At 31.4% G+C, this 12,219-nt stretch overlaps 3 protein-coding genes across 3 annotated transcripts; 1 reads left to right on the top strand and 2 right to left on the bottom strand.

Annotated features, from left to right (window-relative positions):
- Positions 1-559: 559 nt before the first annotated feature.
- Pfdn6 (prefoldin 6) lies at positions 560-1,237 on the bottom strand. The gene is made up of 2 exons (XM_065503660.1): positions 1,063-1,237; positions 560-978 (listed from the first exon to the last, which is right to left on the bottom strand). Exons 1-2 carry the CDS (start codon positions 1,133-1,135, stop codon positions 674-676), a joined length of 378 nt encoding a protein of 125 aa, XP_065359732.1. The 5' UTR covers positions 1,136-1,237; the 3' UTR covers positions 560-673.
- A 527-nt stretch (positions 1,238-1,764) lies between these two features.
- On the top strand, positions 1,765-6,354 carry Rpn1 (regulatory particle non-ATPase 1). The gene is made up of 4 exons (XM_065503306.1): positions 1,765-1,921; positions 2,014-3,118; positions 4,313-5,152; positions 5,215-6,354. The coding sequence occupies exons 2-4, from the start codon at positions 2,042-2,044 to the stop codon at positions 6,040-6,042; spliced, it is 2,745 nt and encodes a 914-aa protein (XP_065359378.1). The 5' UTR covers positions 1,765-1,921; positions 2,014-2,041; the 3' UTR covers positions 6,043-6,354.
- A 328-nt stretch (positions 6,355-6,682) lies between these two features.
- On the bottom strand, positions 6,683-8,981 carry LOC135954269 (ciliogenesis-associated TTC17-interacting protein). The gene is made up of 3 exons (XM_065504365.1): positions 8,758-8,981; positions 8,335-8,693; positions 6,683-7,032 (listed from the first exon to the last, which is right to left on the bottom strand). Exons 1-3 carry the CDS (start codon positions 8,884-8,886, stop codon positions 6,915-6,917), a joined length of 606 nt encoding a protein of 201 aa, XP_065360437.1. The 5' UTR covers positions 8,887-8,981; the 3' UTR covers positions 6,683-6,914.
- Positions 8,982-12,219: the final 3,238 nt, after the last annotated feature.

Below are 12,219 nucleotides of genomic sequence, written 5' to 3'. Positions count from 1 at the left end.
CTGCAATTTCTCTTGAAGAAAGTCTAAGTTATTAGGAGAGAGAGGAAAGACGAATGAAGGGCGGTGCATATTTACTTGTACCGAAAAGTTAAACTAATTTTCTAATGATATATCTTTCCATTGCAAAAGCTATTTTGCAAAGTGTATGTAGTACGTTCAGTACCTCAGCTGTATTTTGTAATTTCCAAAGTATATTTATAATATACTTTGTTAATTTCATACATTGATATTTTGTATATATATGTATTATTGTGTTAATTATCATTACTGTAAAAAATGGCTCATCTGAGTAAAACCAATTTTTATATTGTTTTTTAATAATTCGTTTTATCTGTGTGACTGTATTATCAGCTGTTGACGTACTTTATTATTGAAACGTATCGTAAAGCAAGGTATATTAATTATAATTAATATACCTTGTCGTAAAGTATATACATCTACTTCAACGTATCGCTGGTTAGTCTAAAAAGTATTTTTTTTTTGTTATATTTCCCATTTTTTATTAGTCCTATTTCCCTCTGTCCAATCATTAGAATCTAATGATACAATCAATCACAAATACTTGCAAAGTTAAAAACTTATATATTTTTTAGCGAAATTGCCAATTTTTCATATTATTACTGACTTAAAGCATTAACACAATTTATTTCTTTTAAATACATGTTCGATTTTCTTATTTCATAGCGGCAGCTACTTGATATTGTTGTTGTAACTTTTGCACTGCCTCCCGATGCTTAGTCATATCCTTCTCAACATTGTCTAAGGTATCAGTGGAACTTTTTAGCTCTTTCGATATGTACTCAATACGTTTGCCCACATTTTGTCGTGATTCTTCCAATTCTTGTTTAACCAATACGGGGCCATATAGTTTGTATACTTTGTTATCGGGTCCCAATAGATTTAGTTCATCCAAAACGCATTTGTTTTCATTTAATTGACTCTCCAATAATGTACGCTGTTTCACTAATTTTACACATGCTAAATTAGAAATAAAATCAAAGAAATTTGGTTAAGGTGGGTCGTCCGGCTTATTGGAAAAATTTAGCTTTGGGAATTACATACTTTTTTGCAAGTTTTGGTAGGCCTCCAATTCAGATTGCAGTTTCTTTACTAAGGCAGCGCTATTTTTATCCATTTTTTGGAGTTTTAATTAATAAATTTTATTGTTTTTAACAAATTTTAAAGCAGATGCTGCTTGAGAAATGCAAGAAATTATTTTTTAGCTAAAGTGCAAGGTTGCTTAAAGTGGTAGTAACATTTTGGTTAAAGAAAAGTGTAGTAGATATGAAATGATTCATCACAAATTTCCAACCTTGCAAAATTAACTACGTTACACTAAAAGAAATAACATTTATTTATTATTTATTGCGTTCGTAACTATTTGCTTACTTATTTTTCCAAACTGTTATGCAATAGAACAAAAACAAGTTTTACGGCGGAGCCACTATTGCGCAAACTTCCATATGTATATAATTGAAAAAACATTTTGCGGCGGCATATACTTAATTTAATCGACGGTTTGCGCTCACATTGTCGGCCAAAAAACACAGAATTCGATTTCTAGACGAATTCTATTATATATATTAATTTTAAATTCCTATAACTCTTAAAATAAGGGGGAGCGGGCAAACATTTTAACGTTTTTGTGCTTATAATTATGAGAGCTATCAACACCAAAAAAATATTAAATTGCAAGCTTTTTCGATGATCTTGATTTATTCCAATATGCTTATTTAAGCAGTTCGTTGAGCCGACGGTTTGCTAAATACAACTCTGTGGACACTCAGCAAATTTTAATTTTCAATTTTATGCTGGCAATACTACAACAAATGACAAACGAAAAACGCACTGTAATTGTAGAAGTGAAATAAAGCAAATTTTTGCAATACAAATTTTATAATTTTCCAACAAATTAAGAGAGGTAAATAGCAAAATAAATAGTCATTGAAAACTCGAAACTATTCTGAGTTAATATTATAATTAATTTGTAATTTTGTTTCCAATTTTTTCAAGTAAAAATCGTAATTAAAAAACGAGCAAAATGCCAAGCGAAGCCGCAAAAACCGAAAAGAAACCTGCCGCTGCAGCAGAAGAAAAGAAAGAACAGGACCCTAAAGCTGCCGACAATAAAGATGCTAAGGATAAGGATGAAAAGGAACAAGAATTGTCTGATGAAGATCAACAATTACAAGAAGAATTAGATATGTTGGTGCAACGTCTGCAAGAGACCGATACAAAATTGTATCTACCAGCTTTGGAAATGATGGCTAAATTGATAAGGGCCTCTACCACGTCAATGACCTCAGTACCAAAGCCACTTAAATTCATGAGACCCCATTATGAAACTATGAAAACTTTGTATAAACAAATGCCTGACGAAAAGACTCGCCACCTCTGCGCCGATATTATTTCGGTATTGTCCATGACCATGGGTAGTGGCAAAGATTGTTTGGCCTATCGTTTCTTGTGTGATCGCGCACAAAAAATCGGTGAATGGGGTCATGAATACGTGCGTCATTTATCTGGTGAGATTGCTGCCCATTATTTGGATACATCTGGAGAGTTTCAGGCCCAACTAATAGAACTGGTCAAACAGATTATACCCTACAACATGGAACATAACGCTGAAGCAGATGCTTGTGATTTACTGATTGAAATCGATCATTTACATTTGCTACAAGAGTATGTAGATGAGTCAGCTTATCCTCGAGTGTGCTTGTATCTACAATCTTGTTATCCATACGTACCAGAACCGGATAATACCATTATTTTGGAGACTGCATTGCAGTTGTCACGCAAGTTTAATCAGTATACCCAGGCTATGCGACTGGCATTAATGCTGAACGATATGGAAAAGATTACCGAAATTTTTAAGGAGACCAAAGATGCTGCGGTTCAAAAACAATTGGCTTTTATGTTGGCCAGACAACAAGTATGTTTGGAATTGGATGAATCTTTTCCCGATTATGACGATCTCATGGAGATTATGTCAAATGCTAATTTGAATAAGCATTTTTTGAATTTGGCACGAGAATTGGATATTATGGAACCGAAAACACCCGAAGATATTTATAAATCTCATTTGGATAATGCTCGTACCCGATTTGCTTCTATACAGGTAAGTTTTGTTGGACTATTGCTACATTTTACAATGGATTGGGTTAAAAACCATTTTTTAATGTTGATATCAATTATTATTATTATCTAAAAAAAAATACAGTAACAAATATAATTCAGCATTATATTGGACTTTATTATTATAGTTTTAACAAAATATCTCGAGATCGAATACGAGCAAGTTGTTGACCTCAATGCTCAACAGCATTTTTGATGTAAATCTAATGTCATTAATTTAGTGTTAAGTTTTACACCCTTCACCATGAGTGATATATAAGTTTGTCATTCCGTTTGAAATTTATACATTTTTCATTTGTGACCTCATGAGATACATGATTGATACATCTATATATCCTTTACAGTAACTACCGGTTAATTTGCTATTTAAATATGAGAGAATGGAGCCACAAATTGCTAATATACAAATGCAAAAAACCCACAATTTTTAACTTTTTTTGTCTATATCTGATAACTAAGTTATTAACGTAGACAATATGGATATATAATGCTATACATTTCTAGGACCATTCCAACGACGTATATAGAAAATCGTACCGACAATGGGACAAAATCGGGAAACATATTTTTTATCACGATTTTTTTTTCACCAAACTAATTTTTTCGCCAACAATTTTGTTTACAGTTTACTTTTGCACTAATATATTTGTAAAAAATCTAATTTAGACCAAACTTTTTTAGAATTAATATATTGAATTGTACGAATATAATTATTTATAATTTTCTTCATATATATACACATGTTATTAGTCATGCTGTAATTCCTTCGTAAAACTTTGAATAGTTTAATGGAAAAGCACGAAACGTTAAATTTAAATACCTTCATAGAGGTCATCCCCTAAAGCTAATTCTAATAGTCACTGAACAATTCTGAATCTTCTTTAACGTTGATGAAAACCAAATCATATGTATGTACTGGTAATCACTAAAATTCTTAAAACATTGACTTTGTCCTTATGAATAAATGTAAAATAAATTTGGTGATATTTGACAAATGTGCCCTTAATTTATATTTCGCTCTTATTTTTGTGAATTTAAAGTTATTGTTATTTATTTATTGAAAGTATTTTACGAAGATAAATGTATGAAATACAAAGATTGAATAGTGTGGTCTACTAAACCTATATACATATATATTTATATTTATTAAAAAAAACTTTACTTTTTCTAATTTTAGGTAGACTCTGCTAAACAAAATCTTGCAGCCAGTTTTGTAAATGGTTTTGTTAACGCTGGTTTCGGTGTCGATAAACTTCTCTCGGAGGATGGAAATAAGTGGCTGTACAAGAATAAAGAACATGGCATGCTTTCAGCTACTGCTTCTTTGGGTCTCATTCTCTTGTGGGATGTTGATGGTGGTTTGACCATGATCGATAAATATCTATATTCTACCGAAGACTATATCAAATCGGGTGCCTTGTTGGCTTGTGGTATTGTCAATTGTGGCATACGCAATGAAGTAGATCCCGCTCATGCTCTGCTCTCAGATTATATTCATAATCATAATACTTCCATGCGTATTGGTGCCATTTTGGGCTTAGGTATTGCCTATGCCGGTTCAAATCGTTCTATTGTTATTGATACCTTAAAAACAGTATTCTCACACAATGACAAATCCATACCCAGCGTAGAAATAATGGGTATAACAGCATTGTCGTTGGGTCTTATTGGTGTGGGTTCTTGTAATGCTGAAATCACTGAATTTTTATTGCAAACCATCATGTTCCTAACTAAAAGCGATTTGAAAGATACTTTCGTTCGTTTTCTATTTTTGGGATTGGGTTTGCTTTACTTAGGCCGTCAAAAGGCCACAGAAGCTGTAATGCTGACATTGGAAGTGTTGGATGAACCCTACAGATCAATGGCTACTACTATGGTAGATATCTGTGCCTACGCCGGTACTGGCAATGTTTTGAAGATCCAACAATTGTTGCACATTTGTTCCGATCATTATGAAACTTCAAATAGCAGCGACGATAATGATAAAAATAAAAAGGATAAAAACAACAAGGAAAAGGTAATGTACCAAATTATTGATTCAAAGTTGTTTTCTAACTTATTTTTTTATTGTAATTTTAGGATAAGGCCGAAAAAGAGAAGGAAAAGGAAAAAGATCTTTCTGCTACTCAATCTATTGCAGTATTGGGTATTGCTCTCATTGCCATGGGCGAAGATATTGGTGCCGAAATGGCCTACCGTTCGTTTGGCAATCTCTTGCGCTATTGTGAACCCTGCGTAAGACGTTCTGTACCCTTGGCTTTGGGTTTGCTTTCTGCCTCTAACCCTAAACTTAACATTTTGGATACTTTGAGTAAATTTTCTCATGATAGCGATGCTGAGGTAGCTCACAATGCTATATTTGCTATGGGTCTTGTTGGTGCTGGCACCAATAATGCTCGTTTGGCTGCCATGTTACGTCAATTGGCCCAATATCATTCTAAAGATCCCAGCAACCTTTTCATGGTGCGCATCGCACAAAGTTTAACACATTTGGGCAAGGGTACCCTTACCTTAAGTCCTTACCACAGCGATCGTCAATTAATGAATCCGATGGCCGTTGCTGGTCTTATGGCAACTTTGGTATCTTTGTTAGATGTTAAAAATCTTATTTTAGGTCGCTCTCATTATTTGCTGTATTGCTTGGTGCCGGCCATGCAGGCCCGCATGTTAATTACTTTCGACGAAGATCTTAATCAATTGCAAGTTCCCGTACGTGTGGGTATGGCTATTGATGTGGTCGGTCAAGCTGGTAAACCCAAGACCATTACTGGTTTCCAAACACATACAACACCCGTACTTTTGGCTATGGGAGAACGCGCAGAATTAGCCACAGAGGAATACATTGCATTAACACCTATTATGGAAGGCTTTGTTATACTAAAGAAAAATCCAAACTTTGTGAAGTAAAAGTGATTAAATTAAATATGGCTAAATTTATAATTTTAATACAAACTAAATTATATTTTGTGCTGTCTTGATTTCTAATATAATTTATAAGATTTAATTTCTTTTAATATTCTATAATAGGCATTTAATATTGCGCCACTTTAAGGCTTCAAAAAATGCCAATTCAAATATTAAGGTCCTCCATCATTCATGTCAAAGAGGACACTAAAATCATTAATATAATTTTTCATAATACGATCAAATATTGTGTGATTTAAAACATTTACACTGTTGAGCTGTTTAATAGAACAAATCACTGTAAAAAATTGCAAACATTTTTTGGAAAGTATTTCGTAAGGAATTTTAAGGACAAGCTGACTGTGTATTTTCGTAAGTAACTGTGTAAAATTAAATGAAAAGAAAAAAGTAGCACAAATAGAAATACAAATATAATCAAATTTTTAAAGACGAGTTCTACAAGCTTTATAAATGAAATTACAAGAGTAATATTGAACGATTTCTAAAACTCTTGCAAATCCCATTTATTATGTTTTATATAAACTAAAGAAATAAGTTATAATTAGCCAACTACTCGGAACCAATTTTGAATATAAATTTTATTCATCACTAACCAGCATGTTCTGAAAAAATTTTATAAATGTTTGCTTGAGAATATTTTTTTATTTTTGCATGTTTTTATGTTTAAAATTTAACATTTATTAGGCAATAACTACTGACACAAACATACATTTAATATACATACATACTATTTACTAAACTATACATAGCATATAAAAATATTTATTATTATATACTATATTTAAACTCTGAGAAACATATCTAATTGGTGGTTCCTGGTTTGGTTTTGTTATTCTAAACAATTTGTAACAATATTAACGATATAAAGCTAATTGAGCATTCAATTCCGATTCATCGATTTCCTTCATATTGAGCTCGGCCTCTTGTTTTTTTAACAGCTCAAAAATGGCTGCTAATTGTTCGCGTTCAATTCTGTGAAAGATAATAAAAAAGTTTAATAAAAAACTTTTTTAATCAATTGTGATTATATTTTACATAGTTTACAAAATATATTTTTTTCTTCAGTGAATGAAAGATATTTTTGCGATAGGCTATATTCGTCACAATTTTAAGAAAAATATGATTTTATTAATTAATTTTTATTCATTTTTATAAAATCCACATTTATTCCAATGAATTTATAAAACTCAATGCTACATTTTTTTTATTTAATGATAAACTTTTTTGTTAAACTCATTATTTTCGACCACTGGATGAAGAGTAAAGTTGCTGGGATCTTTATATCGCTGGCTTAACATGCAAATGCTCTATGTCCACATTTTTTAGAAATTGAGATTTTAATGTAGTAATGTTCACTAAGGAAAAATACATTGATTACAAAGAAAAATTGCAGTTATCTCCTTTTTGTGTCGCTGTTTTATAGTGACGAGCAAAAGCGCTTAGTCCAATTTATCACAAGAAAAAGCTTTAAAACCCTATAAAAAGTATAGTTTTTTGTATCTCTACGCACATATAAAACAAAGAAAAATTTAAACAAAATTGCGTTTACACATTTAAAAAATGTTTACGCAAAAAAAGTTTGATTTTTTTTGTCTCCTGTAAAATTTTAAAATATGGACATAGAGCCTTTGCATGTTAAACCAGCGATATTTCAAAATTTTAATTTTTTTTTTATTTTTCACGACTATGTGGATTGAGATTTTGAAAAAAAAATGTTTACTTTCCTGTACGATTTATTTGTACATCATTTTGCAATCGGTTTTTGTGATGTCTGAACTGGGGTCAGAAAAAAATATCACGCACAGTTTCTAAACTGCGGGGGTGTATATTAGGAAGTCGGATTAGTTCACTCGTGCATTAGGTTGATTCGGCACCTCATCACAGACGGACATGTGTAGGACTGTTTTTATATCTGAGCCTAAATAATAGTTGAGACATGTTTTTCTAACCTAAGTATTTCACTTCGATAAAGTTAATTTGCAAGAACAGTTCTATATATTAACTAAGTATGAAAAATATATTGATCTGATAAATTTTGAAAAATTCCGTATTCATAACCCCGGATTTCTTGCAGAATTACGGTCAGAATTAATTGAAAAATAAATCGAACAAATTGATAGAAATGTATTAAGTAAAATAGGATAATCATAGTCATATAATCGATTTTTATCACACATCTAAATATAAAAAATGTTCGTTACTTATCATATAGGAATAAAATTCCAATTAGAAACGCCTGTCTTTTTTTTAAATTATTTTTCTTAATAGCCTTACCTTTTTTCTTCTTCCAATTGATCTCTGGTTAGTTGGGCCTCCAACTCTTTAACTCTTTTCGATTTTATCTTACTAACTAGACCATCGACATGCATTTCATCCATGTCATAGTCAGCGTCAGAATCTTCATTAGTGGAAGTAGAATTGCTTTTCGCATAAACATTTTTATAGGCGTCATTGTCCTCATAATCACTTGTATTTTCTAATTCATCAAGTATTAAACGTTTTTGTATTTCCTGTTTTAATTGATAATGATTTTCTATTTCAGTGGTAGAATCATTAAGATAATCGTCTTGTTCTGCCATGTCTTCCTCCTCCTCATCGCCCACATCATTCAACACTTGCTTTAATTGTTTTTCCTAGAATTTGCGTGCAATCAATGTTAATAAATTGGCTTAAGGACTTTCAAACGACAAAACTTACACTTTCGTCCTTGAGAAAATTACTGCAATAAAATGCTATAATAACCGCTAAAAATGCTGTTGCAATACTTATCAAATAAATATTTGAAACACCATCAAATATTGAATCTGTTGCGGCATATTTGTACATTTTTTTGTTCGTATTAATTTTTTTAAAACTAAAATAGTACTACTAATTTCAACAATTTAGTTTTTTTTAACTTTCTGAACAAAAAATATATTGCGTTTATTTTATCCCCAATATAAACAAACAACAAATAAACCTTTTTAGAGCTACCAGCTGTCAAAACTTTTGGCAATAAAAATCTGCTACTACTTTATACAACAGAGGCAAAAAATAGTAGTAAAGATTTTGTGCCGCATCTGAGCAGCTCAAGTGAACAAAACCAATTTTAAAACCCTGCAGTAACATATTTATTTTCAAAATATATTAATTGACATAAAATAATTAAACTAAACTAAACATAACTAAAACTTTTTATTGTCTTTAATTTAGCTTTGACAATAGCCCATATTTTTCAATTGGCCGAAGCTGGGGACAATTGGGTGGGTTCATATGTTTTGGTATTAACTCGACTTTGTTGCTTCGATACCAATCCATGGCAGCTTTGTAATAGTGGCAGGAGGCCAAATCAGTCCAAAACTTTATTGAAGAATGGTGTTGTCTAATAAAGGGTAGCAAACGTTATTTTTATGTAAATATCCGAAGTCACAGTTGCAGAGGTTACAAACGGATCACTCTTAAGACCCAACTGCAAATAGCTTGCCACAACATTTCCTTCTTACCAAATTTATACATTTTGTATATTTATATTTTTGATTGGTATTCCCGCGGCTTTCTGCAACATCAAATTTAATTCCTGGTAGCTGTTGAAGGTCCATTTAATACAACGCACTATTTTCATTGTAAGGTCTTGGTCTCGTCTGCTAACTTTTTTGGTTTCTTTTTTCTCACGATCTGTGCTTAAGGTTCCTCCGTAAAGTTTTATAACATCATTCATTTATCATATGCTGCTATCATTGCACCTGACCATGTTGGATTTTTTAGAAAATTGGTTTTCTAGTTTGATTTTCTATTGCTCACGGCGAGCATTATTAATTTGAAATCTTGACAGAATAACGGTTGGTTTATTTAGAAAGTCATGCCAAAAGAAAACTAAAATGTTGCCACCAGTTTTTTGTAAAAAGCTTATTGTGGGTTTTCTTACAATTTGCTTTTTCTTATATTAGTACTAATGTAATCTTAACCTTTTTTATAAATGAAAATAAAACTGAACAAATATACTTAACTAATACATGAAACAAAAAATCTAAGGATCAACTAAAAAAAATTCTAATGAGTTTAAAATTTTTACTCAGATATCAATACGGATAATCCCTAAAGGGGCTCCCTGAAGAACGTATGTTGGAGCTCTGGCTGACTTCATAATTGGTTAGGTTTTTGACAACAGACTTAGGTTTTTTCCCTCTCAGTAACGCTTATATGGATATATTCACCCTTATCGTGGTTGGCGTAAACGTCTTACGCCTACGACTGTTTTGTACTAGATTAAAGAAACAGTTTGCATTTTATCTTTAATCTAGTACGAAACAGTCGTAGGCGTAAGACGTTTACGCCAACCACGATAAGGGTGATTATTCTATGGCTGCTACTCTCCTTAACTTAAGCTTGTGTTTTCAGTTATAATTTGTTTTCTTTTTAAAATTACGTACAAGAAAATTATCTAAAAAATTTTCAAACAAATACACATATTAAAAAAAAATAAATTTCAACAATAAAAATTGTTTCTTTTCATTAGGGAAATAAATGCTTTTTTTCGTTCCCAACGTTCAAACAATGACAATTTTCATTTCGTTCACGTCTTGTGGAAAATAGCGAAAGGGCATCTACGTCTAGAGCCGTAGAAATGGAAATAGAACGCGAATCACAGTCGCAGTGTATCTTCATCGAGAGCTGCAGACACCCCTACAGCATATCGAAAGACTAGAAGCCAATTGCCCTCGAATGGCTCGATCAAGAGAAATAATCTATTTAAAGTTGTCATTTCATTACAATAAAGATGATGACTACAGGAATCACAAGGACGTGCTGATTGGCGCAATGAACTTTGCTTACATTGCAGCGTTTTGAAATTTCCTAAGTAATCCCCGGGAATGTGATGTGCGAACGGTAAAGTTGATCTGTAACCAATTATTGAGCCGCTTCTAAGTTACACTTCCAGCTCCATTCCGATTTCCAAGCACTTCCTTTAAAATATCCGAAAGTACAACTCATATATGGCACTTTATTTAAAGATACATATATCTGCTACAACTTTGTCATATGACCACTTCATCCGCCGTCATCTGGCTACAGATAATAAGTGTTTCGGGTGCGAAGTCAGGTCAGAGGAGTCCATGCTTTAGTTTTGTCCGACACTGTATATTAAAATCGAGATCGGACAGCAACGCGGACCGGGTTCAGCTAGTTTTAAATAAAAACAGTTATAGATTTTTTTTATATTTTTTTATTTATTTTAATTATTACTAAAACCACAGAGTAATACACATAAATCATGCATACGAGTGTTGTTTTTGTTTACGCATAGTTTATTTTACTAATACATTCTCTCCACTTAGGTTTTTGACAACTGAGTTAGGTCTTTGACAGGAGAGTTTCAGATCTATATATGACTAAAATTACTTATGTAAAAATTATTAAATTTTCATAAAGCCTGTAAAAACAATATTTTTTTTTTTTTAAAGTGGGATACTAACAAGAATAGGCAAATAACTACTTATTAATTAAAAATACCTAAAAGGTACATTATCATAAAAGTAATTGCTGTAAGCTGGAAAGAAAATATTTTAGATACTGAAGATGTTGCATTTCTTCTTGGAAGTTAACCTTTGGTCAAATTTAAAATTGTTATGAGTTCTTTGTCGAAGGTGATAAACATTCTTAATACTATATGCATGTTTTCATTATAACTATTTTCGATAATAGAACAGATATTACTATTTACATAACCCTGTTTTACTTGGTTATACATACATACATATGTAATATAATGTAATTTTGTTGTGAATCAACAAACAAGTCAATTTCGGATATTTTGAAGATACATAATTTTAGGTGACTATACTTAATTTTACGTCCATTTCTTTTTTCGAAGTTTTGCGTGATATTTTTTTTTTCTTTTATATAATAAAATATGAAAATTATGTTTAAGCTCATATATAAATTTTATAAGAATAACTATATTGATTTTTCCATTACTTTCCCAGCTAAGAAAGTTGAAGTTGTTCAAGATGAAGGGACATTTTCATGATTTATTAGTAAATATTTACTTAAATTTATTTTAAGTACCTTCCAAAATTCTAATATATTTTTCATAAGTGAACACATCAAAAATTACATCCAATACTCTCAATCATCTCTTATATAGCAATTGCAATATTTCAATATATTAAATTCTTATGT

The sequence above is a fragment of the Calliphora vicina genome, chromosome 3 (assembly GCF_958450345.1).
Source record: "Calliphora vicina chromosome 3, idCalVici1.1, whole genome shotgun sequence".
Classification (NCBI taxonomy): domain Eukaryota; kingdom Metazoa; phylum Arthropoda; class Insecta; order Diptera; family Calliphoridae; genus Calliphora; species Calliphora vicina.
This window is presented reverse-complemented; position numbering and strand designations above follow the sequence as displayed.

What these genes read in the sequence shown, in the direction of transcription:
- Pfdn6 (XM_065503660.1), bottom strand. Translation starts at nt 1,135, where the DNA reads ATGGATAAAAATAGCGCTGCCTTAGTAAAGAAACTGCAATCTGAATTG. An exon ending in CTACCAAAACTTGCAAAAAA is followed by an intron (nt 979 to 1,062) that starts GTATGTAATTCC and finishes TTTCTAATTTAG; the next exon opens with CATGTGTAAAATTAGTGAAA.
- LOC135954269 (XM_065504365.1), bottom strand. Translation starts at nt 8,886, where the DNA reads ATGTACAAATATGCCGCAACAGATTCAATATTTGATGGTGTTTCAAAT. An exon ending in ATTTTCTCAAGGACGAAAGT is followed by an intron (nt 8,694 to 8,757) that starts GTAAGTTTTGTC and finishes CGCAAATTCTAG; the next exon opens with GAAAAACAATTAAAGCAAGT. An exon ending in CAATTGGAAGAAGAAAAAAG is followed by an intron (nt 7,033 to 8,334) that starts GTAAGGCTATTA and finishes TATCTTTCACAG; the next exon opens with AATTGAACGCGAACAATTAG.
- Rpn1 (XM_065503306.1), top strand. Translation starts at nt 2,042, where the DNA reads ATGCCAAGCGAAGCCGCAAAAACCGAAAAGAAACCTGCCGCTGCAGCA. An exon ending in CCCGATTTGCTTCTATACAG is followed by an intron (nt 3,119 to 4,312) that starts GTAAGTTTTGTT and finishes TTCTAATTTTAG; the next exon opens with GTAGACTCTGCTAAACAAAA. An exon ending in ATAAAAACAACAAGGAAAAG is followed by an intron (nt 5,153 to 5,214) that starts GTAATGTACCAA and finishes TTGTAATTTTAG; the next exon opens with GATAAGGCCGAAAAAGAGAA.